Source organism: Dromiciops gliroides, chromosome 2 (genome assembly GCF_019393635.1).
Source record: "Dromiciops gliroides isolate mDroGli1 chromosome 2, mDroGli1.pri, whole genome shotgun sequence".
Lineage (NCBI taxonomy): Eukaryota > Metazoa > Chordata > Mammalia > Microbiotheria > Microbiotheriidae > Dromiciops > Dromiciops gliroides.
This window is the reverse complement of record NC_057862.1, coordinates 61466603-61493528: the sequence shown is the minus strand read 5'-3', so window position 1 is coordinate 61493528 and position 26926 is coordinate 61466603. Positions and strand designations below refer to the sequence as shown.

Sequence of the window (26926 nt, the reverse complement as noted above, 5' to 3'; positions counted from 1 at the left end):
AAGAAGAGAAGGATCGAGCACGCTTGATGGAGCAAGCCACTCTCATAACCGCAGCCATGAGGTCAGCCATCAGCTCTCAAGGTGGCCAAGGTAGGGGCAATTGTTTCAACTGTGGCAAGCCGGGACACTGGAAAGGAGAGTGCCTCTCCAAAGGGAACAATCTCCCCACCTCTCCGTGTCCGAAATGCCATCGAGGAGGCCATTGGTCTCGCAACTGCCCCCAGGGGTCTGGCCGTAGGAAAACCCAGTGCCCAACTGTCCCGTCCCCAGTGGACCGGGACTGAGGGTGCCCGGGGGCCGGCCAGCCCCTAACAAGACTCTCCATGGTGGAACCCCGGGCGATATTGGAGGTGGCTGGGACAAGAATTAATTTTTTAATAGATACTGGGGCCAGCTACTCCGTTTTAATCTGTCACGCAGGACCCACTATCCCATCAAGGCATAAGGTTGTGGGAATTGGGGGTAAAGCTCTAAAATGTAGGCAGACATTGCCTTTAACATGTGCGTATGAGGACCGTATATTCGAACACTCCTTTCTGATTCTAAGCTCCTCACCCTGCCCCCTACTGGGGAGAGACATTATGGGGAAGCTGGGGTCGCAATTCACCTTAATACCTCTTCTTCCTTTACTCCCCGGGGCACCTGTCCCCCTCAGACCGGATAACATCCCATTAGAAATGTGGGAAAATATAAACAAAGAAGTCTGGGATGTAGGAATTCCAGGGAGGGCAAAACAAATAGATCCTATCATGGTACAGCTCAAGCCTTCTGCCTCTTATCCAAACAAAAAGCAGTACCGCATTTCTCAGGCAGCTAGGGAGGGGCTCCAGCCCCTCATTGAGAAATTCCTAGCTCATGGACTTTTGGTTCGCTGTAATTCTCCCTGTAATTCCCCGATACTTCCGGTTCAGAAACCGGATGGGTCTTGGAGAATGGTACAAGATCTTAGGGCGGTCAACGAGAGTGTGACTCCATTGCACCCCCTTGTTCCAAACCCATATACACTAATAACTCAGATTCCGGGCAACTCTGGTTGGTTTTCTACAATTGATCTTAAAGATGCCTTTTTTTGCATTCCCCTAAGGGAAGAATGTTGGTATCTTTTTGCATTTGAATGGACTTTTCCAGGGGAACCTGGGCCCCAACAGCTAACTTGGAGCGTGCTTCCCCAGGGTTTTAGAGATAGCCCACACCTGTTTGGGAACGCCCTCAGGAAAGATCTGAGTGACTTATCCTTAGGAGACAGCTCCATTGTTCAGTATGTAGATGATATCCTCATTTGCAGTCCTTCTCAGGCAACATGTCTTAGGGATACTATATGTACCCTAAATTTCTTAGGGGAGCGGGGTTATAAGGTCTCAACAAAAAAGGTCCAGCTTGTTTCCCAGTCTGTAACCTACCTTGGGCATATATTAACCCCTACCTCCCAATCTCTGACCCCTGACCGGAAACAGGCTATCCTATCCATTCCCCCTCCCTCAACAAAAAGGCAACTCCGTACCTTTTTGGGAATGGCTGGGTTTTGCCGCATGTGGATCCCGTTCTTTGGGGTAATTACTAAACCCCTATATGAGGCCATGGCTGGCCCCGACTCGGAACCACTGGAATGGGGGAAAGAGCAGGAGCAGGCCTTTAAGAATCTTAAGAAAGAACTTATCTCAGCCCCTGCTCTTGGCATTCCAGACCTTGAGAAGCCATTCACCCTCTTTGTAGATGAAAAGAGTTTGCCTTAGGCGTGCTCACCCAACCCTTAGGATCTAATCTTCGCCCTGTCGCTTATTTCTCCAAGCAGTTGGACCATGTAGCTAAGGGCTGGCCAGCATGCTTAAGAGCCGTAGCGGCCACTGCCCTAATGATTGAGGAAGCCTCAAAGCTAACTCTAGGCCAGCCTCTGGAGGTCCATACTCCCCATCGGGTCCTCAGCATTCTGGAGGATAGGGGACACCGATGGCTTACCACTGGGCGTATGACTAAATACCAGGCTCTTTTGTTAGACACCCCAGGGCTCACTTTACAAGTATGCAGAACCCTAAATCCTGCTACCCTTCTCCCACACCCTGAAGGTAGTGCCAGTACTGACCATGACTGCATAGACTTAATTGACCACACTTTCTCTAGCCGCCCAGACCTGCGGGACACGCCCTTATCCAACCCCGACCTAATCTGGTTTAGCGATGGCTCCTCCTTTGTTGAAGGTGGAGAGAGAAGGGCGGGATACTCTGTGGTCTCCCTTACGGACACTATAGAAGCAAAGAACCTCCCTCCGGGGACCTCTGCTCAAAAGGCAGAATTGATTGCTCTCACGAGGGCCTTAGAGTTGGCTAAGGGCAGGTCAATTAATATCTATACCGACTCCAAGTATGCTTTCCATGTCCTCCATGCTCATGGGGCCATATGGAAAGAGCGGGGATTATTGACCTCTAAGAACTCCCCCGTAAAACATGGGCCAGAAATAATGCACCTTCTTGAGGCAGTAACCCTACCTCGGGAGGTGGCCGTGATGCATTGTCTGGGGCACCAAAAGGGAGATTCCTCAATTTTTCAGGGAAACAGGAGAGCAGACCATGCCACAAAGGCTGCAGCCAGAAAGGGCCACCACGCCTTTGCCTTAGCTCCCCTCCACCCTTCCCTTCCCCCAGGGATTTCTCCCTCTTATACTCAAGAGGAAATCAGCTTTGCTAGTAACCAGGGCTTTATCCTAGAAGCCACAGGGTGGTACAAGACTCCTTCAGGTCAGCTCCTCCTTCCAGGCAACATGGTCTGGAAGTTAGCTTCAGGACTGCACCAGACCACGCATTTGGGAAGGGAGTCCTTGACTACCCTAATTAAAACTCTGTTCACCAGGAAGGGCATTACCAAAGCTGTGGAGGAAGTCTGCCACAGATGTTCCCTATGTGCCCAGACTAATACAGGTGGAGCCTTAAAGCCTCCCTCCCTTTTGAAGCCCGTCCAGCACAGGGGGGAGCTCCCAGGAGAGGACTGGCAGATTGACTTCACTCATCTGCCCACATGCCGGAGATATAGAGTTCTCCTGGTCTTTGTTGATACATTCACTGGTTGGGTGGAGGCTTTCCCTAGCAGATCAGAGAAAGCCTCTGAGGTAGCCAAAGCCCTCTTAAATGAGATTATTCCCCGATTTGGTCTACCCAAATCTCTCCAGAGTGATAATGGCACTGCCTTTACCTCTCGAGTTACTCAACTCATAACAAAGGCATTAGGCATTACCTACCACTTTCACTCTGCCTGGCATCCCCAGTCCTCAGGGAAGGTAGAACGCATGAACCAAACTCTAAAAACAACCCTTACTAAGATCTGTACAGAGGCAAAAATAGATTGGGTCCAGGCACTCCCCATTGCTCTGACTAGAGTACGGATGGCCCCTAGGGCTAAGCTGGGTCTGAGCCCTTTTGAACTCATGTATGGTAGACCATTCCTTGTAATGGATCCCCTCCTCGACCCAGACACTCATGCTATTACTAGTTTTTCCAGACAGCTAGGGTCTGTGCATCAGGCCATACGGGAATACGCAGACCAAATACTGCCTAAACCTTCACCTCAGGATGACTCGGGCATCCAATACCCTGCCCAGCCAGGAGACTTAGTCTTCCTTAAAGTCTGGGACACAGGCAGGGCCTCAGACCAGCTAACCCCTCGTTGGGAGGGGCCTCATCGGGTAATCTTGTCTACCCCTACAGCAGTAAAACTGGAGGGGCAGCACTCCTGGACTCATCTTTCTCGGATTAAACCTTTCGTCCCTATAGCACCTGATGCAGAAGACACAGCTGAATATTCATGCGAACCAGTCGAGGACCTGAAGTATCTATTTAAAAGAAAGAGCTGATCCTGAGACAGCCTGCGACTGGTCTGGTACCATCATCGGTGTACCTTCCCCTCACTATCACTTTATTATGTTATCTCTCACTGGATGAGGGACACACGTGAGCAGCTTTTCTCTCCTCATGCAGGTTCCTGGAGTTCTTGGTTCCTTTCTTGGTTCACTCCCTTTATTCCGATAGTGATATTAGTTGTTGTTCTTCTAATCTTTGGCCCTTGTCTCTTTAACCTTTTTGTTAAATTTGTCTCAAGCAGACTCAAGGCTTTCAACCTTATGGCAGCCACTACCCTGGCCTACATGCCTCTTCGCTCCCTGGACCAGGCCCATAATGACTTCTGCTGTACCCTCAATGATTCAGGGACATCTCTACATCCATAACCAGCAGGAAGCAGTTACAGAAGATGAGACCACCGCCCTTTTCCCCTAGATATAAGAAGGGGGGAATGTCATGGGAGGATTATGGGCCCCGGTCACCCCAACAATTCTCTGGGGGGTTCAAGGAACCTTTTCCTTGAAACCTCAGGGGTTTTCCCTTGAAATCAAGTAGGCCTCTCCTTGAACACAATCAAGGACACACACACTCACCTAACAGAGATAAGTGGCACAGATTGAACTGAGCATGCTCCAGGACCATCACCCCACATTCCAGTCCTCCTAAGCATCTGGATGAGGTAATCCAGGAGAAGACCACCTGGAACCACCCATCAGCAGACTGCTTAGACCCATCAGGACAAAGTTGACACCCACCACCAGATCTCTCACGAGGGATTCTTCCTACCACAGCGCAACTCGGGAAGACCACCAGCCCCTCACCCAATAAGAGACTCTTACCCACCCCCCCATCGAAACCCTATAAAATGGCACCCCACAAGTCAGTTGGGGGAAAGCGTTTTGTTCTGGCAAAACCTTCCTCCTGGCCGGTTTCTCTTGTACCCCAATAAACCTGTTCTCTTATTCCTGATTAGGTCTTGTGCGAGAGTGTAATTCTTTACAGAGGAATCCTAAGGACCCACGTGCTTTCTCCTATCTCTCTCCCCATATCATAAGGCTGGAAACTGAAAAATGATAACTGATACAGAAAAATAAAATGAAAAAGCCTGAGTTGCAAATTACAAGGCTTTAATAAATTGAAACCCCTTAGCTGATGGCCCTACGATAGCAGGACACTCTTCAGATATTACTTTGTATCCCTCCATTTTCAATTCAATGGTGTGGCCAGTAAAAATACAACAAAGGTACACTGAGACAAATTATCCATGCAAGAAAACTGTTAGTAAACTGGGTCAGACTGTCCCTCTTCGATGAGGTCAGTGATCACAATGGGAATGAAATGACTTGAGACCTGAAGAGGGGGAGGGAGAGATCAGTAATAGAAAATCCTTTAGATTAGGCTACAGCTAGGGGGCAGCTAAGTGGTGCAGTGGATAAAGCAGCAGCCCTGGATTCAAGAGTACCTGAGTTCAAATCCAGCCTCATACACTTGACACTTACTAGCTGAGTGACCTTGGGTAAATCACTTAACCCCCATTGCCCCACAAAAAAAAAAAGATTAGCTACAGCTGGAGAAAGTGAGTTGGCTTTCAGATGTGACTGATCACAGCCCTCTATTTAAGAAATTCAATTATGAAAATGCTCATTGCTTTATGGGACTCAGCTGCTTCTACCCATCACCTCAATCAGGATTCCCCCTCCCCAACTTCAGCCTTTTCCCTGGAGATCAAATCACCCCTGACTTTGACGAGTAAAGGCAAACCAGGAGCATCATTCTCTGGGGATGGACCCAGCAGAAGCAGAGGTCCCTTTTTAAAGTGGTTAGAGACTGATCACATTCCTCAACCATGCCTTTTTAGTTCAGGCTAGAAGATCTCACTCCTCTTGAGATAGGCTGAGAAATGAGGTTTGACAAAATGGGAATAGGACAGATTATAAAGTAATAGTGATTATGCAATGATACTGCATAATGTTAATTTTACTCAAGGGATAGAGCACTGAGCCTGAAACCAGGAAGACCTGAGTTCAAATTCAGTGTAAAACATTTGCTAGCTGTGTGATCCTGGGCATATCACTTAACCTCTGTTTGCCTCAGGTTCCTCAAAATGTAAAATGTAGTTAATAGCACCTACCTACACAGGGTTTTTATGAGTATCAAATAGGATTATAAAAATTGCTTAGCACAGATCCTCAAACATAATTGGTGCTATATGAATAGCACCAATCTGTGCTATTTTCCCCATCTGTGAATTTTCCTCCATCCCACCCTCAAGAAAATGAAAGCACCTTGGGTTCAAGAGACTTCCTTTCCCCCATTCAGTTCTATGAACAATTATTGAGTGACTATTTCATAAGTGTGTGCACTAAGTACAAGGACACTTCTTTTCTGGGCTAAGAAAACTCCTTGCCCAGTAGGAAGTTCCATTCTACTTGGGGCATGGACTGGAGGCAGGATAGAAGAGAAGCAACAACTTCTTTTTAAAATTTTTAAATTATAAAAGTATTTTATTATTTTCCAGTTACATGTAGAGATAGTTTTCAACATTTGGTTTTTTTGTTTGTTTGGTTGGTTTTTGGTTGGTTTTTTTTTTGGTGACGCAATTGGAGTTAAGTGACTTGCCCAAGGTCACACAGCTAGTTAAGTGTCAAGTGTCTGAGGCCAAATTTGAACTCAGGTCCTCCTGAATCCAGGGCCAGTGCTCTATCCACTGTGCCACCTAGCTGCCCCTCAACGGTTTTTTTAGTGAGGCAATTGGGGTTAAGTGACTTGCCCAGGGTCACACAGATAGTAAGTGTTAAGTGTCTGAGGCCAGATTTGAACTCAGGTACTCCTGACTCCAGGGCCGTTACTCTGCATTAGTAGAGAAGCAACAACTTCTACACAAGTAAATCCTAAGTAAATATGAGAACAATTACAAGATGGAGAATTTGTCTTTGTCGGTATATCCCCCAGACTTAGCACAGTTAGGAAGTGTTCACTATGTGGCAGGCACTGTGCTACATATTGGGGACACAAAGAAATATATATTTATACACACATATGTGTATGTGTATGTATGTATTTATATGTATATGAAACACGCATACATAACCTTTTACTGGTGTAAATTTTTTTGTGACCTCCCCATTCGTTACAAAATCCCTTATGGGATTGTAACCTATAGTTTGAGAAACTTAGACTTAAACCAAGGATTTCCCTGATTCAGCTGCTTTTAATAATAGTCAGATAAATCACAATTCAAATATAACCTTGTAAACTTACTGTGTGACCCTGGGCAAGTCACATACCCTCTACTTGCCTCAGTTTCCTTATCTGTAAAATGAGGATAAGACTAGCTCCTGCCTCCAAGGGTTGTTGTGGGAATCAAATGAGATCATAATTGTAAAGTGCTTAGTGCGGGACTTGGAAAAGAACAAGCCCTATGTACATGTTAGCTATTATTGCTGACAAGGAAGATGAAGGATTTTATTATGGTGACTCTCTTAAATAATGGGAAAGGATCCCCATTTCTCAGATTACTTGAGAATTCATCTTTTAGAACAACCAATAAGTGATCTAGATAGTTCATCTGGTATCTCTGTCAAATCTCCTAAGAGATCAACCAGCTCTCCCAGGGTAACATTCAGATGTCCCTGGTAAGCAGCCAGATGGGCCTGCTGAGCAGTAAAATGTCCTTGGGAACCAGCCAGATATTTCTGGTAGATAGTCAGATCTTCCAGGAGGCCACCCAGATGTCCCTGGGAAGTAGCCAGATGTTCCTGCTGGGCAGTCAGATCTCTCAGGTGGGCACCCAGATATTCCTGGTAAGCAGGTAAATGTCCTTGTTGGGCACCCAAACATACCTGGGGGGTGCCAGATGTCTGTGAGGGGGAGACATGTCCCTGGCGGGTATGCAAACATAAATGGGGGGTGCCAAATGTCCCTGAGGGGGAGACAGATGTCCTTGCTGGGCACCCAAATATCCATGGTGGATAGCCAGATGTCCCTGGGAAGCATGTAGATCAAGTAGGGGTGTATCCAGATGTTCCTGGGGTGAAGCCAGGTCTCCAAGGGTGGCAGTCACATCATCGGGAAAAACCGCTGTAGATCCAAGGCCAAGCTTGGGTGTATTTCTGGGCTCAGGTTGTCCATTCTCATTAAAAGAAGGCAACAATTCACATGGTTGCTCTTCTTTCTTCAGCCATGGCTGCATCTGGCATTGATGCAGTTGTGGTAACTGGTAGAGAGGAGAGGTGAGCTGCTGTACCTGGAAGGTGGGGGTCTGGGGAACTAAGGGCAGCAGAGCTAGTGGTTCCTGAGAGTGAGGCTGCTGAAGCTGAGGTGGGGACTCCTGTATATACTGAAAAGGCAATGGGTGATGGTTTGAAGACAACTGTCTCATCTCCCAGCCTTCCTCCTGTCCATGCAGTGGTGGCTTCACTCTTCCATAAAAGGAGTTGTGTGTACCATGATTCTCTGGCCACTGTGTTCCCTGAAGGGGCCAGGAAGATGCCCACTGGCTGGAGTATCCCTGGGACATAGGCCTGGGGAGGACACAAGGCTGACGTTCAGGAGAGGCTCTCATGATTTGGGAATTTTCCTTTCTCTGTGTTTCCTTGAGCAGTTGGAAGCCAGAGATGTCTGCTCTTATTGTTGTTTGGCTCTCTGGTTTTGAAACCAAACCTGAGTGAGAAAAAAAAAAGAAATAGAATGATTTCTATTAAATTGTCCTCAATTTTACTTTTTCTTGTCATAACAAGGGATCAGTCTGTGTTTCTTTAAATTGTTATTGTTCTTTACAGGACTAGTTGGTAAGGTATTTCTCTTTTTGGTAGATTTCTTCATCTGATTAAAAGAAAACCTCAAGGAGAGGTACACATTTTACAAGGAATTCTAATTTTAGTATCTTACTTTTTTATTAATAATGCAAAGATTATCAATAGACTAATGGCATCCCCAATCTGCCTGACCTGTTTCCTGTCTGCCCTGCAAATGGTAATTTCCATGGCAACAACATTGGTCTATTAGCTCTGAAATTCCTGTTCTTAGGCCAGTTTAAAACTTCAAACAACCTCCATTAATCACTGCTGATGCAAACAAGCCAGGCAGCATAAACACACACACTTGCTAGATTTCCAGAATGATGACTTGAGATGCCCTCACTTCCTGGAAAGTGTAGCACATGTAGCCCACTTCCATGTTGATGGGTAGAATCTAGGAAACATTAGTCCTCTAGTCCACCTTCCCAGAGGCAGACTCTCCACTGTAGTGTTGAGCCATACTCCTGCAATAGGAGTGAAAAGGTAGGCTTTTTTGGGCAGATGAGGACAGTCCCAGTTTCAGATCTGTTGGACCACATAGCCTCAAAAGTGATTAGACTTTTCAATGAGTCACTCATTCCATTGCATATTCCATTCACATGACACCCAAGTACATCAGAAGATCATCCCACTGACTGAAAAAAGTTCTAGGACACATTTTTCCCTGAGATGTCATGCCTTAAGGATACTCCAGGAAACTAACTCAAAGCAGTTTGTGAAGTGGAAGTCAGAGTTTTTAATCTGCAAAATGAAGTTAACCTTATAGATAGTGCCTAATTCTGCTTTAACCAGAGTATAGACAAGGTCTGTTCCCTTTCAAGTTAATGTTGAAGCACATTGGTAGGGAAATTGAGGGCATGTGCTCTACTACACCTGTATTGTGGATAAAAGAATATTTTCCAAGGATAAACGCCTGGAATATTCCAACATTAAATTTCCTTGATGAAAAAAAAAAAGGTGACACGGTGTACCTGAAAATCCTCTCATTGTTTTCCTTAGTCATTTACAAAAATATGATTAAATAATCATCAAAATCAAAAGCAGTTAGGCAGAAACTTCAAGCCTACCAAAAGTAAGAAAATAATCTAAACGAATGAGAGGTGAGTGAAGAATATAGTTTCAACTTTTACTCTCAGATCCCTGCTTTTGATAGTTTGTAGCTCTCTATGGTATTACGTGAATAAAATTCAGGGCATCAAAAGTTATTGTATGAACTTTACTCTTTCTATTGAATTCCCCCAAAAAAAGGAAGGAAGGAAGGAAGGAAACTAACTAGGACAGAAATATTGGGCCACATGGCTTTTCCTAGCTGTAAACCGTTAGAGAAAAAGAAAAGGTCTTACCAGTATGTGAGCCAAAGGCTTTGCTCGGTATGGACTCTGGGCAGTCGACGAGCTGAGAGAAGTCAATTTGTGGCACATTGCGTGGAGCAGTGTCAGGAATTGGCCATTTTTCTGGTGCCACCTTTTTCCTCATATTCTGGCCCACGATTTCCACTTCTGCACTGTCTTTCAAAGCCTCCACAATGAGATGAACATTTGTAGTCAGGGCTTGAACACGCGGGAAACTCGCAATCAGAGAAATCGGCAAGAAACCGTGTTCATCCATGTTCCTCCTAAGAAAGAAGTCCCGTTCCAAATTTTCTATACTGAAGTAATATTCAATTTGGCGCTTGATGTATTCTTTAAGCAGTGTTTCATCCACAGAATATATCTGAACTCTTGTGCCATCATCATAGTAATACATCATGTTTGGGTAAAGTTGTGGTTGAAATGGCTGGTCAGGGCTTTCACCATGTGGTTCTGGATACTCATAGGAATACTCCAAGGTCCTTGGAGGGTGGCCTCTGTCTCGGCCTCGTTCCCAGCCAGGTCCTCTTCCCGGACGTCTAAAGCGACCTGGAATAGTACCACCTGCACTTCTTCCACTGGAAACTTCATCCTGATCATCTCTGTTGTCTGTCTCACGTCTCCGACGTGGTGAGTCAGTTGGTGGGTTGTTCTGTGCGGACTCATTGGGCTCTGGCTGAGATCTGGAGCTGTTCCGTGACCCTCGTCTTTCTCGCCTATCAGGTCTTACATCGTCCAAATGAAGTGGTACCCACTTGGGCTTATTAGCTCTTTTTCTTCGATGATTGGACTTCGCCTCTCCCTCACTGACATTTTCTTCAGAGACGTTGTGCTTTGCTTCACGGTTGTCTTTGCTTTCCCTGTTGGTTCTTTTTTCAGTCTTCTCTTCCTTTTCTGTTCTGTCTTGGGGCTTTTTCTTTGGTTGATTGGTGACTTTCTGGCGTTCAATGTCCCCCAGTTCACTTGGGGTTGGCCAATTTGTGATGTCACTGAAGTCACAAGCCATGCTGGTGGTCTGGGTCTTGAGTATTCCTGCTTCTATATTTTGTGGGGAACTTAGTTCTGGCTCCGGTGGCAGCGCAGCAGCAGCGGCGGCGGCGGCCAGGTTCTGGGACCCGAGCTGGCCCGGAGCGGCGGTCACCAGGAAGCGAGACTTCTTGGTGCAGGGGTTTTCTTTGGGCGGCAGGGCCTGGGGCCGCTCCAGCGAGGCAGCCCCACCACGGGCAGCTACGTCGTAAGCGTCGTCTTTGTCTTCCTCGGGCCCCGGAAGGCTCCCCGGCTCCGGAGCCTTGTGGGCCAAGGGCCGTCCGAGGGGCTTCACGGCCACAGGCGCCTGGGGCACTCCGTGGCCCAGGGGCGCGGGCGCGGGCTCGGCGCCGGTAGCGGTGGTAACTAGGGGCGCCAGCGGTCTCTGCTCCCCTCGGGTACCAGGGGCGGCGGCCCCCTCTCTCTCACGCTCCGGCTCCCGCAGTGGGGGCAGGCCCAGCTCTCCAACTGAAGCCAGCTCCTCGGCAGGGGGTACAGAGCTCTCAGCAGACAGCGTACCTCCCCGCCCCGCCGGTGCCCAGATCCGGGCCCGATCGCCACCAGGTTTCCTCGGCCCACCTGGGTCACGAACGGCTGTTGTCTGGCTCTTCGATTTTGTAACCAAACCTGAGGGAGGAGAAGAAATGGAATGATTTCTATTAAGAAATTGTCCTCAATTTTATTGTTTCCTTGTCATAAAAAGGGCTAAGTTGGTGTTTCTTTAAATTGCTATTGCTCTTGACAGGACAAATAGCTGAGGTATTTCTCTTTTTGCTAGATTTCTTCATCTGATTAAAAGAAAACCTCTAGGAAAGGTGCACATTTTAAACAAAAAATGTACCATGTCATTTCTCAAGAGCCAAATGCCTACCTTTGTATCTTTCTGTCTGTTGTGAGTAGTCACCCAGTTGTTACCCAGGACCCAGCACATAGTAGGTGCTTATTTCATTGAATGGCTGAGGAAATGGCAATCTTTTTAAGTATTGCAGTTAGCAAGAAGTTCTCTAAATTGCCCCTAGTTTTCTTCCAAGCTCAGCCCAAACGTGCCCTGCTCAGAGGCCTTTCTGAGTCCTTCTGCCCCAGATGCCATCTCCTCCCCTTTCCTTGGAATGAGCCTGTATTGCTGCTCTCATATATGTCCAGGTGTCTGGAGAGTATTTTGGAAGTATGCCAAAGGGCTATAAAAATGTGCATACCCTTTGATCCAGCAATATCATTACTAAGTTTATATCCCAAATATCCCAAGAAACCGAAATAGACCTATTGGTACAAAAATATTTCTAGCAGCTATTTTTGTGGTGGCTAAGATTTGGAAATCAAAGGAATGCCCATCAATTGGGGAATGGCTAAACAAGCTGTGGTATATGATGGTGATGGAATATTATTGTACTATAAGAAATGACAAGCAGAATGGTTTCAGAAAGGCCTGGAAAGACTTGTATGAACTGATATATGGTGAAGTGAGCAGAACCAAGAAAACATTGTGCAGGAGACAGCAATATTGTTGGATGAAGAACTCTGATTGACTTAACTATTCTCAGCAATACAATGATCCAAGACAATCCCAAAGGATTAATGATGAAGTATGCTATCCACCTCCCAGGAAAGAAATGATAGATTAAACACTGATTGCACCATGTCATTTTTCACTTTCTTTTTTTTCTTTTCTACAAGTTTTCTTATACATAATGACTAATCTTGTAATGTTTTACTTAATTGCACATGCTTACCACCTCAGGGAGGGAGGAGGTAAGTGAGGGAAGGAGGGGCAGAATTTGGAACTCAGAACTACACTTAAAAATGTTTATTATTTTAAAATACTCAAAATAACAAACTATCATTATGTGTGTATTGATATAACTGACTTAAGGTTTGCAAAGCACTTTGCACATATGATCTTATCTTCACAAAAACCTTGGGTACTAGAGTTCAAGTGACTTTGTCAGGGTCACACAGATAAGTGTAAGGGACGGGGTGGCATCTCAGGTCTTCCCGACTCCCAAATCCAAGGTGGCACCTAGTTGCTATTTGAGATGGGGACTTTCTTTACAAGAAGAGCATGTATTTCTGACATATCTTTAATTACTCCATTATTTCTAGCTCTAGTAACAGCTCTATATCCACTAAGCCCTTCTGCCTCCTCACCTTAAGAATATGTACCTTACTCTCATGACCTATTATAAAATCTTTGAAAATTAATGGCAACCCACCCCACAAGATTTCAGCAAATATTCTACTGAACTGGAGTAGCAGGATATAAGCCTTTCAAGACCCCAGGAAAAGAAAATTATCCACATCTAGTCTCTCACCAATAACAACTGCTTAAACAATCTTTGTGAAAAAATGTTTTCAAGCATCACTTAGGCTCATTCAACAATACATTTATGGCCAACTGCAAGACACTGAATTCAACATTTTGGATAGAACTAAGCTCCCTCCAAAAAAATCCTGCCCCCTAGACAGTTCTTTCTTTTATGAGTCTGCTTTCTCCTTAGGAGATATAATAAGTAACATCATAAGCATCTCCTGGATAATTTGAAGAAGGAAGGGTATTAAAGCAGAAGAGAGGAGACAGATCAGTTCCAGTTTCTTTTGAATCTCGATGTATTGTTTCATAATGAACTCTACTGAGTTACAATAGACCTGGTAAGAGACTTAGCTCAGCCATTCCTTCAGTGACCATTCCACCCAACTCCCACCCCTCCTGGTCAAAGAACTGGGAACTATACACTAGAGCAGAAGCTGAGGGGAAAATTGAACCTGTAAAATTCTGCTAAAATGAACCCAGAAACTATCCCCTTCACTGAAGGAATGAAGGACTAATTCATACACACTATAGAAATACCATGGAGAAGTTTTCCCATCATCCACATGGAAAAATAATTGAATTTCAGCCTGGTTTTGAGTGCAAAGGGTACTTACTAAAAGAATCATGCTTCTTCTCTTCAGGTGGTGGGTCGGTTGACATCTTCCTTAGTCAAAAGATCTGATCCAAATGGTAGGAACTAATGGAGGAGCACTGAGGCTTTGGATCTTTCTACCCTACCTCCAAGTTCCGAAAAATACAAACCAAGAGTCCTGGCTCCTTTGGTTTTCTGGAGATGCTCTCTGAAGGCAGGCTCTCCATTTATAGAGGAAGGAGGACCTCCCACAGGGGAGGGCAGGGCCTCTTCCCTAAATACTCTAGATAATTAGGTGTTAACTCCAACTTCAACTGTAATCCCCACTCACCCAATGGCATTTTGCTAGAAGGAAAGTTGACACTAGTAAAAAGAACCTGGTAAGAAGAAGGCTCTGAGAGGCTAACTTTGGGGCAAGATCCCCATGCCAAGACCGCCTCTCACTGTTTACTACTAGGGGATACCCTGTTCTCCAAAGCTAAAGCCCAGCAAACAAACTTTACCCTGAGCTTGGCCTAACAACAATCCTTTGCCCTCACCCCCTGGAAGAACTCTGCTATGTGACAATCCCAGAATGACTTAGAATGGCTTAGTGAAGGGGGCTGGGCATCCCCCCTATATCTCTAACCTGATACTCTCAACCATTCCTAAGCTTGCACCAAGAGAACAATTCACCCCTAGGCCCCAAAGGTCAAATGCCCAGAGCTGGAGGCTGAATCAAGACTGTGTCTGAGGGGTTTAGCCATGGAGTAGTGGAATGGCAACCTGTCAACCTGTAAACTAGTATGCCAGCCTCTTCTTCAGGCAGTGACATGGCTGTAGTTTAGGAGTGAGGGAGGGCTATGAGCTCGTGTGTAGAGGCAGTGAACAGAATTCCAAGTCAGGGGTCAGGAAAAACATTCTCCACACCAGCATTACCCAAGTTTAGAGGGCTGAGGAGGAGGGCAGGGAACTCCAGGTCCAGGGCCACAGGCCCTAGGTATGCAAGAAGGTTGTGGGGGAAAGGAGATGTTTGACCAGAGGCTGAACCTGGAGTTGGGTGGGGGAATTGAGAGAAGCTGGAGATCTTCCTCTTTTTGCAGAGTGGCCAAGGTCCAGTGACTGGGGAGGAGGGTATTGAGGTTGAAGAGCTTAGTGAGGGTCCCCCTCCATGCCAGGGAGTTCTCCCTTCTTTTAGCTTGCAAGGTAAGTTGTCCAAGGCTCTGGCCCATGGCAGTACTGACTGTTCTGAAGCCTTGTACTGGTCAATTTTTTTCACTGTAGGGTAGTCAGAGTGTTCAAATCCCCTAGTACCAGTTTAGAAGACATTCTGTTGAGCACTTCTGTTCTCTAGGGAAGAGCAGGACCTGCTAATAATCTGGAGCCTCTGTTTTCCTTGCAGGCTTCAAGAAGGTCAGGGCACAAAGGGCTGTGAAGCTGTGCATACCCTTTGACCCAGCAATACCACTTTTGAGTCTTTTTCCCAAAGAGATCATGGAAAGGGGAGAAGGACCCACATATACAAAGATATTTATAGCTGTTCTTTATGTTGTGGCAAGGAATTGGAAGTTGAGGGGATGCCCATCCATTGGGGAATGGCTGGACAAGTTGTGGTATATGAATACAATGGAATACTATTGTGCTGTAAGAAACGATGAACAGGAGGAGTTCAGAGAAACCTGGAGGGTCTTGCGTGGACTGATGATGAGTGAGATGAACAGAACCAGAAGAACATTGTACACAGTATCATCAACTTTGTGTGTTGACCTACTGTGATGGACTATATTCTTCTCACCAATGCAATGGTACAGAAGGGTTCCAGGGAACTCATGATGGAGGAGCATCTCCAAATCCAGGGGGAAAAAAAGAACTGTGGAGTATAGATGCTGAATGAACCATACTATTTCTTTTGGTTTTGGTGCTATTGTATTTCTATTTTGAGGTTTTTTGTCATTGCTCTGATTTTTCTCTTATAACATGACTAATGCAGAAATATGTTTAATGTTATATATATATACATATATATGTATATATATATATATATATATATATATATATATATATCCTATATCAGATTACCTGCTGTCTAGGGGAGAGGGGAGGGAGAAAAATCTGAAATTGGAAAGCTTGTATAAACAAAAGTTGAGAACTATCTTTACATGTAACGGGGAAAAAAAATACTTTATTAAAAAAAAAAAGGTCAGAGCACCAGGGTGGGGGGCTTGAGCTGAGCAGGATTTTGAGGCTTGTCTAGAACTGTTCAGGTTCCTTTCTTTCCTTCACCTTCTCCTTCTCTAGGGGCTCCACTACCATTTCTGGGATGCCTGGAAAAATTTCCACTTGCAACTGCTTCCCTCCCTCCCTGAAGCAGCTGGATGCTGGCTCCACCTTGCAGATCAGAACCTATTTACATTCAGTAAGTTTCCTGACTAGCTCCTTCCCCTTCTTGGAGATGGAGAAAAGCTCCTACAGAGAACCCTGTCATTCTTCTCCATCAGCCTGGCCTCCTCCTGATCCTTGATATAACAAACTAGGCAGGGAATGCTGGAACCCTTGATGTCCTTGGGGGAAACCTGGGTTTTATAAGTAAAAGATGATGAAAATCCATAGGCCTAGCTGAGGAAGTAAAGGAAACTCTACTTGATGTGATACTCCTTTAGGTGGTCCATGAAGTGAGTGCCAAATCCCTTGATTTGCTCCTTGGATGTGACTGCGCACGCACGCACCTCCCTTTATGTAGAATTTATTTTCCCCCCAAATTACAAGTAGAAACACTGAACTCAAGCCTAAGGACAGAAAGCACTTGCCTCCAAAAACACCCCCCCTCCTTAACCAATTCTTTTAGGATTTTCTATTCTCCTTGGGTGATGTAATATGCAAATTGGTATAAAAATAGACAAGAAGATTTGAGTTATGAAGAAAGTACTATCAAAAGAAAATAGAGGGGGCGGCTAGGTGGCGCAGTGTATAAAGCACTGGCCCTGGATTCAGGAGTTCCTGAGTTCAAATCCGGCCTCAGACACTTGACACTTACTGGCTGTGTGACCTTGGGCAAGTCACTTAACCCTCATTGCCCCACAAAAAAAAAAGAAAGAAAATAGAGCTTGATTCCAGTATACAGTGAATCTCAATGGACTGTTTCACATTTAACTATACAGGGTTACAATAGACAGTGAAAGATTTAGCTCATTCAATGACCATTTTTTTTGGACCAAGGAAATGGAACTCTGTACTAGAGCAGAAGCCTGAGGGGAAATTTGAACTGGTAAAAATTCTTCTAAAACTAATCCAGAAACTATCCCCTCAATGAAAGAAATGAAGTTTAAATCCAATCAAACCATAGAAATACCATACAGGAGTTTTCCCATCATCGCCATGGAAAAGTACCTGGATTTCATCCAGGCTTTGGGGACCAAGGGCACATTACTTACTAAAAGAATTCAGCTTCTTCTTTTCTAGTGCTGGGTTGGTAGCCATCTTCCCTGCAGAGTCAACAGGTCAGACAGAAATGGAGGCACACTGAGGCCTGGGATATTTATATCATCCCTTTAAGTTCCAGCCAATAGAAACCAAGAGCCCTACCTACTTTTATTTTCCTGGAGATGCATTCAGAAGGCAGGTTCACAATGTATCTAGGAATAAGTATCTTCTCCAAAGGCTTAAGTCTATCAAGTGAGCTAACAACAAGGTTGTCATTAAAGGATGGGGCCTCTTACCTAAGTGTTCAGTTAAATTAGGTGTTAACTTGGACTTTAGCTCTGGTTCCCCTGTCCCCCAACAACCAAAACAACAATTTGCTAGAAGATAAGTTGACAGTGGGCACCTGGGTAGTAGGGGCAGTATTTTGAAAAAGGTAGATTCATCTTTCTGGCTTCAATTCTGGCCTCAGATTCTTTTTTTGTATGTGTGTGAGGCATTTGGAGTTAAGTGACTTGCCCAGGGTCACACAGCTAGTAATTGTTAAGTGTCTGAGGATGGATTTGAACTCAGGTCCTCCTGAATCCAGGGCCAGTGCTGGCCTCAGATTCTTACTAGTTATGTGGCACTGGGCAAGTTACTCTACCCTGTTTACCTCAGTTTCCTCATATGTCAAATGAGATTGAGAAGGAAAATTGCAAACCACTCAATTCCCTTTGCCAAGAAAACCCCAAATGGGGGGTGAAGAATCAAATAGCTGAAAAGAGAATGAATAACAGCAACAACAAAGTTGATGTTGGAGAAAAAATCCTAAATAAGCCTAGTAGCAGGAAAGCCTTTTAGCCTATGAAGTGCAGAGAAGATGTGAACTTGCCTCATTAGTTAGAAAGAGTGTCCTCTTCTGGGAGTTGCCTAGATGAGATAATTCACAATTCCAGTCACTATCCTTATGGTCCTGAAGCTTTCTTTGGTAAGTATGGGAGCTGAATGAAGAGGGCTGGAAAATGACAAGGCTTCATTCAGCTTGAAAAAAAAAAAAGAAAGAATCCTTGAAAGACACAAAAATAATGTAAAGTGTGTAAAACACCTTTCCTACTTTGTGCCATGTAGTTCTCACAACAATCTGGAGGTACCAGGGAGGTTTTATAGGTTTGTGTTGTTAAACTCATCCTTGTGGTCTCCCGAGTTTAGGGAGCTCAGACCGAAGACCTTCTCTCTACCCAAGCAGATAGACAACTTCTCTTCACATGAGACTATTAGAAAGTGGCCTAGGTCACTGAAAAGTCAGTGACCTAGGAATTGTGAATGTCACTGAAGTGAGAACAGAGGCCAAGGTTGCTTCCATTCTCTTTGGTGTCAGTTGGGGGAAATGGAAATGTGAGGAAAGAGGAATTTCAGGAGGGAGAATTTCTTGCAGTCCTTGGGCCATAAGCTAAGGCTCTGGTGACATTTCAGCTGAATGAAGCCTTGTCCTTTTCTCATACAGCTCTCTTCATTCAGATCCAAATCTCTTCAAACAAGGTTTCAGAACTGTGGAGAATAAGGACTGTACTGGTGAATTCACAGATCTAGGCAGCTCAGAGTTGAAGGATTTCCTTCTAACTAAAAGACAAGTTAGCAGCTCTCTGCACTTTTCATTTGCAGCCTTTCCTAGCATTCCTCTTGGCAGGCTTGTTTAGGATGTTTTGACCAGTATCACTTTCCTTCTAGGAAATATGTGTTTCAGTTGTTGGGGTGGGGGATTGGCATCAAAGACCGAGTTCACACCTCCTTTTCCTGAGCTCTTAGATTACAACTGAAATCAGACTTCACAGCTACTGTTCCCCAGGACTTGGTAAGAGGGCCCACCCTCCCATGCCAGTGGTGGTTTTAGTCCACCTAGGAGACTCGTTGGGAGGGACGTCTTCCTCTTTGAATGGTGAGCTGGCCTTCAGAGAGCGTTTCCAGAAAACCAAAGGAGGCAGGGCTCTTGGTTTCTGTTCGTGGGAACTTGAAGGAACGGTATGAAGATATCAAGTCTTAGTGCTCTTCCATCCCCTCTGACCATTTTGGAGGTGGTCTCTTGACTCTCCCGAGGAAGACTGCCAGCCACCCACCAGCAGAGGATAGGAAGCAGGATTCTTTTCCTAAGTCACCTGTTCTTTGCCCTGAACACCGGGGTGAAAATCATGCTGGAAAAGCTTCCTTGCGGCATCTCTCTGGTTTGAATGTCTTTGCACTTCATTCCTTCACTGGAGAGGAGATCCTGTCCTATTTGTGGCAAGAAGCCTGGAAGAAGTAACTGCAGAGAAGCCCTTCGCGAGCTCACGGAGAATCTCCAGTAGGTGGAAATCGGAGGGTCAGCCGAGCCTGTAGCTGGTAGACAGTTATCGTCAAAGAGGAGATCTCTCAGAAGCGGCAGCGGGGAGGGGAGGGGGGCGGCGGGAGCGGGGAGACAAAAAGCTGTTTGGGGAAAGTAAAAGAAGAGGAGGCATACTTTGAAGATGTGGCTCCAAAGAGGAGGATCAGAAACCATTAATTTCATCCAATCCCGTATTCGAACTAGAACTGGCAGAGGAAAAATGGCAGGTGACTCTTTCAAGGCAAAAAGTCATCAGGCGATTGGGAGAAAGAGGGGAATCGGTTCGATTGTTTGGAGAAACGGATGATGATGCATTTCAGCGTTTAAGAAAGATCAAGAAGGGGCAGCTAGGTGGCTCAGTGGATAAAGCACCGGCCCTGGATTCAGGTGGACCTGAGTTCAAATCCGGCCTCAGACACTTGACATTTACTAGCTCTGTGACCCTGGGCAAGTCACTTCACCCTCATTGCCCTGCAAAAACAAACAAACAAGAAAGATCAAGAAGCTCACACCAGAGGTTAACAAGGGTTTGAGGAATGACTTGAAGGCAGCTTTGGATACGACTACTCAACAATACCTGAATGAACTTGTTGGTGGGCAAGAACCAGGAGAAGAGGACACACAGAGTGATCTGAAAGTCCATGAGAAAAGCAAGACTATGGAAGAATTAGAGGCACTGGGAGAGTCCCTAGGAGAGGGGGGTGATCATCAAGACGAGGAGATCATAACCAAAGTTCTGAAGTTTCTCCTTGGAGTCTGGGCTAAAGAACTCAATGCCAGAGAAGATTCTGTAAAGCGCAGTGTGCAGGGCAAGCTCACCAATGCCACTCACAAGCAGACGGAAGCTGATTTGAACCCACTTTTCAGAAAACTACACAAAAGAACACCTCTTGCCGATATTAAAGAATCCATAACAGACATTATTAAATTCAAGTTGCAGAGAGTTCAATGATGCTTATCTTCAGATGGCCATTGGAAATGCTCCTTAGACTCTTGGAGTCACTATGGTTGCTATCCATGCCAGAATTGGAAGTGAAAAGATTTTTTTCCAAGCATGTTGCACACATTCTCAATGATGAGATACAAAGAAAATATACTCAGGGTTTGAAAAGATTAATGCCCACTTATCAGACACATTTCTCAACAGACCCATCAAAATATGTGGAGTCCAGTGCACTCTTACAACTCTCCTCTGTGGATCTCTAGACAAAGAAGACACTTAAGACTGGTGGCCTTTTGAGAAACTGCTACCAAGAATGAAGGGGCAAGAAAGAAGCCAAGTGTTGGGAGCAGCCCTTTTCCACCTAATTCATTTCTTTGTTTATTTAGAGAACTCTGCTTGGTTCTTGCATCAAATAGGACAGCAGACTCCTGAATGTTGCATCATGTTTTGATTTTCGACTATCTCATAAATCAAACACCAACATTCCTTTCCTGATACTTTATGGAAGCAGACAGCAATCGTGGAGGGATTCCTATTACACATTTTCCCATCAGGTTCAGAATTTGTTGGTAAATAATTAGAAGGAAATATTTGAGGTTGACCTGTAATTATTTCCATAAAACATTATAATATTCATGTTTCAATGATAGTGGAAAGCATTTTTCTTTCTTTGTGGACATCTATCCAAAAAATACAGCATCTGTGTCACATTTGAAATTATTAAATGTGTCTGATTTTTTTCTGGCTTTCATTAGAAGATTGACTGTTAATCTTTTGACTCATTTATTTTTCTTTTGTTTCTGATCTTGTTTTTTAGATTTTTATGGGACTAATATCTTAGAGAAACTGAACTAATCAGGGAATGGATATTTTAAAAATTAAGGTGTGTCTTACTATGCAAGTTTCTGAAGAAATTTAGTAATCTTTACAGATGATATTATGAAGTAAATGGTTCCATTTGGAAAATGGAATATCACGGCCAAAAGAGTGACAAGGAGAAAAACTCTGGTTTTCTGAGGCCAGGATTGTCCAAGATCTTACTATAGGCTGTGAATTAGTCAGGTACATTTTACCAAGTAGCAGAGAGCAAAGCAGATCGTACTTTTGTTACCCTAAATGTTCATTTAATGATAGTATTTCCTAGTTCATAATTATCAGATAAATAAGTATCTGGCTCTAGATTTTCCTGCACACAAGATGCTCCCCAATCCTCACTCTACAAGGTGCAGTGCTGTCCAATCATTGTATTAGATATGATATATCACTGAATATAGAAGAAACAGAAGCATTGGTTAGTTTTAAGGATTATGTAAATAGGATGTCATTACTTAGCTAGGTGAGGATAGCCTCTGCTGGCTTCTCAAAGGTTGTTGTAACATGAAGAGCCACAGATTCTGGGCCACAATTGGCTCCACATTCATATAACCCAGAAGTCAGGACAAATTGGGTTTTAGTGGGAACTAGAGAAGGCTGAGGGCTTGAATGCAGGCGCACAACTACTTCTGGCCAATAGTTCTTTACTTTGTTTGTGCCATGGACTCTTTTGTTAATATGGTGGGGGTAAAAAAAAAAAAGAACACACACACAAACACACACACGGGATTGTTTTTATTTTTTTAATTTTTTATATCTGTGTGGTGGGGGACAATGAGGGTTAAGTAACTTACCCAGGGTCACACAGCTGGTTAGTGCCAAGTGTCTGAGGCTGGATTTGAACTCAGGGCTTCCTGAATCCAGGGCCAATGTTTTATTCACTGCACCACCTAGTTGCCAAATGAAGGATCACTTTTAGATCCCTGAAAGAAACAAGATTACAAAGAAAACCAATTATATTGAAATATAGTTACCAAAATATATTTTAGAATATCACTGACCGCAGGTTAAGGACCCCCTGTTCTAAGCCACTGAAGAGAAGTGGCAGTAACTTTAATATGTAAATCATTAAACACTTATTAGGTACCTTAAAATAGGAAAAGAAACTGTGTATCATACTAAAGGAGATAGCAAATTTAGAAAAAATATGTCCCTACCCTGTGCACAGTCTCTTAATGGGATAAAACACAAAGACAGGTACTTATGATACAAACGATTATATAAAGGTGTTTGAAGAGTAAAACAAAGTAATAAGTGGGTTTGCCCAGGGAAGGTTGGTTTTTATAGGAGGAATAAGGTGAGATTTCTTGAAGAATGTATCATCTGAGTTGACCTTTCAAGAACATGTAAGAATTCAGCTGGTAAAAGAAAAAAGGGAGCACTTCTAGATAGGGATCCAGATGAGCCAACTGCATAGGAATAAGAAAATATTGGGCAGAATTAGCAGATATGTACTTTTCTTTCTTTTTTTAAAAAGAGAGAACTATCCTAGTTCTTACTTTTTATTCAAACTAATCTGTAGGACTTCCTATGAGAATCCCTGCCAGGCTCACTGATGAACCAGGGTTCTTCTGTTTTGGAAATAAAATGAAAACTGAACTGTCAGCAGTCTAGAAAATGTCAATCATCTCAGTCTTTGGAGAACATTTAAGAAAACAAATCTCAGGGGGGGAAAGAATAATTGAATATTGGTGACAAAGGACAGTCCAGATCTTTCAGAAAGGAAAAAGAGAGTCTTGAGAAAATAAATCTAGGAAGGCAGCTGTTATTAGTAAAAAAAAAAAAAATCTGGGTTATTTGCTTTGCACTCTGAACTCCTACAAAGATTTGTTGGAACAGGAAATGCAATCTATAAGAGAACAACTCATTGTTATTTGTGTTTCCTTTCTAATGTCTTCCTGATCTGCTCTAGCTCTTTAGGTTGACCTTGGCTTTGAACTGAAGAAATGATTTAAGAATACTAGAAAGAAAGAAAGGAAGGAAGGAAGGAAGGAAGGAAGGAAGGAAGGAAGGAAGGAAGGAAGGAAGGAAGGAAGGAAGGAAGGAAGGAAGGAAGGAAGAAAGAAGAGAAAAGACAAAGGAAAGCTATGTGAAAAGAAACCTCCAGAGGGTGTGGTGTCCTGGGCATTTTTTAAGACATTGGAGATTATGTACCATTAACAACTAAGGTACTGAGGGGAAATGAATGGGAGCAAGACCATACCTGGTACTGGTGCTGGGACTGGGACTGAGAATGAGAATGAGAACGAGAACGAGAACGAGATCAGGACCGGGGAGAAGGATGGAGAAAGGGAGTAGAGACAGGAAAAGCAGGAGGAGAAGCCCAACATGAATGATGGGCTTTGACACTGACAAATGTCCTGGAGTGGCCAAGGAGTTGATCAAGTGCGTTAAATGAAAAGTTTGCTGGTTCTGCTGGTTGGAAAGGTGGCAAATCACTGAAGAAACCAAAAGATAAGAAGCATCCGAGAGATTTCTTTGGCATGTCCAACAGCTATGTGGAGTGTTATCCAGCCACTATGGATGACATGGCTATGGACAGTGATGGGGAGTGCAAAGACATTCAAACCAGAGAGGTGTCACAAGGTAGCTTTCCCAGAATGGTTTTCACTCAGGTGTCCAGGGCAAAGAACAGGTGACTTAGGAAAAGGATCCTGCTTCCTATCCTCTGGTGGTGGGTTGGTGGCAGTTTTCCTTGGAGAGTCAGGAGATCACCTCCAAATGGTGGGAAGGAATGGAGAGCATTAAGGCCTGGAATTTTTATAGAGGCCTTTGAAGTTCCCACCAATAGAAACCAAGAGCCCTGCTTCCTTTGATTTCCTGGAGATGCTCTCTGAAGGCAGGCTCACCATTAATAGAGGAAGGAGTCCCTCCCATAGAGTCTCTTAGGTGGACTAAAACCAAGATTGGCATGGAAGGCTGGGGGCTCTTACCTACGTACCCTGGAAAAGGAGGTAGGAACTAGGACTTCAGCTTTATTTCCGCACCCCAACAACTGAAACACATATTTTCTAGAATGAAAATTATACTGGTCAAAACATCCTAAATAAATCTGTGAAGAGGAAGGCTAGAAGAGGCTGAAAATGAAAAGTGCAGAGAGCAGCTAATTTGTCTTCTTAGTTAGAAGGAAATCCTTCAAATAATAACTGCCTGGAACTGTGAAATCACCGGTGCAGTTTCTATTCCTGATAGTTCTGAAGCCTCCTTTGAAGAGGCTGGAAGCTGAATGAAGAGACCTGTGTGGGAAAAGGACAAGGCTTCATTCAGCTGAAATGCTACCAGACCCTTATCTAATGGCTCCAAGATGGCAAGGCATTCTCCCTCATGAAATTTCTCTTTCCTTATGTTTTCATTTCCCCCACCTGAACCCAAAGAGAATGGAAGCAACCTTGGCCTCTGTTCTCACTACAGTGAAAGCCACAATTCCTAAGTCACTGACTTTTCAGTGACCCAGGCCACATTCTTGTGCAGAGAACTTGTCCATCTGCTTGGGTGGAGAGAAGGTCTTCAGTCTGAGCTCCCTAACCTGGTGAGATCACAAGGTTGAGTTTAAAATAACAAACCTGTAAAACCTCCCTGGAACCTCCAAATTGTTGTGAGAACTACATGGCACAAAGTAGGCAAGGTGTTTTACACCCTTTACATTGTTTTTGTGTCTTTCAATGATTCTTTTTTTTTCTTCAAGCTTAATGAAGCCTTGCCATTTGTCAACCCTCTTCATTCAGCTTCCAGATTTGTAAAAGAAAGCTTCAGAACTGTAAGGACAGGGCCTGGAAGTGTGAATTCTTTAATCTAGAGAACTCCTAGATGAAGAAATTCCTTCCAACTAAAAAGTCAAGCTAGGAAGCTCTGTGCACTTTGTAGTTTATTAGCTTTGAAGACAAGTGAACAAAAAGCCACGGAGGTATTGCAGCTGCTGCTAATTCTGGATACTAAAGAGCTCACACAGGTCATCACTACCGCACTTAACTGATGAAAAAAAGAGATAATGGTAGTCATAAGTTAAAAGCTTCCTTTATACTGCTGTAGGAGAGAAACTAGATACACGTGTCTCATCTAGGAGAATTCCTCATTCAGTGTGGCCACACCTTGATACACAGAGCAGTGGCTATGAAGTTAGCTGTAGCAATGACAATGAGGGGTAACAGCAACAATGATACAAGTTTGATTCCTATCAGGGCTTCATTACTGCAACATGGCTCTGAAAGGTGTTTGTCTGAGCTCAGGGACCCCCTAGGGCTGGTGCAGAAACAATTCTGGGATTTTTGACAAAGCAGAGTTTTTCCAGAGGGTGGGGACAAAGGATTCTTGTTAGGCACACCTTGCTTATTGGGCCTTAGTTCTGGAAAACAGGGTGTTCCCTAGTAGTAAATAGAGAGGGGTGGTCCTGGCATGGGGATTCTGACCTACAGTTAAACTCTCATAGCCTTCCTGTTAACAAGTCCTTTTGACCAATGTCACCTTTCCTTCTAGCAAAGTGTTGTTGGTTAGGTGGGGATTACAGATGAAGTTGGAGTTAACACCTAATTTCCCCCGCCCTTCCCTGTGGGAGGGACTTCTTCCTCTATAAATAGTGAGCCTGCCTGCAGAGAGCATCTCCAGAAAACCAAAAGAGTTGGGGCTCCTAGTTTCTATTTTTTGGAACTTCAAGGGACGGGTAGAAAGATCCAAAGTATCACTGCTCCTCCATTACATCCTAAGGAAGATGACCACCGACCCAACACCAGAGGAAAGGAAGCAGGATTCTTTTAGTAAGTGACATTCACTTTGCACTCAAAGCCAGGCTGAAATTCAATTATTCTTTCCATGGGGATGATGGGAAAACTTCTCTATGGTATTTCTATAGTGTGTATGTATTTGTTCTTCATTCCTTCAGTGGAGGGCATGGTTTCTGGGTTAGTTTTATAAGACTTTGACTAGTTCAATTCTCCCCTCAGCTTCTGCTCTAGTGCACAGTGCCATATCTTTTCATGTGTGTGGGGGGAGGGGTGGGGGGGGAATGGTCACTGAAGCCATGGCTGAGCTAAGTTTCTTACCAGGTCTATTATAATTCTTCAGAGTTCAGGGGCAGCTAGGTGGCGAAGTGGATAAAGCACTGGCCCTGGATTCAGGAGTACATGAGTTCAAATCTGGCCTCAGACACTTAACACTTAGTAGCTGTGTGACCTTGGGCAAGTCACTTAACCCCCATTGCCCCACAAAAAAAAATAATAATTCTCCAGAGTTCATTATGAAATAGTACATTGAGATTCACAAGAAACTGGAAGCAATTTCCCTCCTTTCCTCTGCTTTCTTCATACTCTCCCTTCTTCAAATTGTCCAAAACATGCTTATGATTTTGCATATTATGTCTCCTAAGATAAATCAAACTCCTAAAAGAAAGCACTGGCTAGGAGGAGGGATTTTTTGGATTTTTAGCTTGGCTGTGTGACACTGAGCATTATAGTAATCTTTCATAGCCCCAGAGATGAT

At 44.2% G+C, this 26926-nt stretch overlaps 1 protein-coding gene and 1 pseudogene across 1 annotated transcript; one reads left to right on the top strand and one right to left on the bottom strand.

Moving 5' to 3' along the window:
• Window positions 1–7605: 7605 nt before the first annotated feature.
• Window positions 7606–14242, bottom strand: LOC122738279 (la-related protein 1-like). The gene is made up of 4 exons (XM_043980339.1): window positions 14233–14242; window positions 9970–11628; window positions 8274–8350; window positions 7606–8166 (listed from the first exon to the last, which is right to left on the bottom strand). Exons 1-4 carry the CDS (start codon window positions 14240–14242, stop codon window positions 7606–7608), a joined length of 2307 nt encoding a protein of 768 aa, XP_043836274.1.
• A 4970-nt stretch (window positions 14243–19212) lies between these two features.
• Window positions 19213–20844, top strand: LOC122738278 (annotated as a pseudogene).
• Window positions 20845–26926: the final 6082 nt, after the last annotated feature.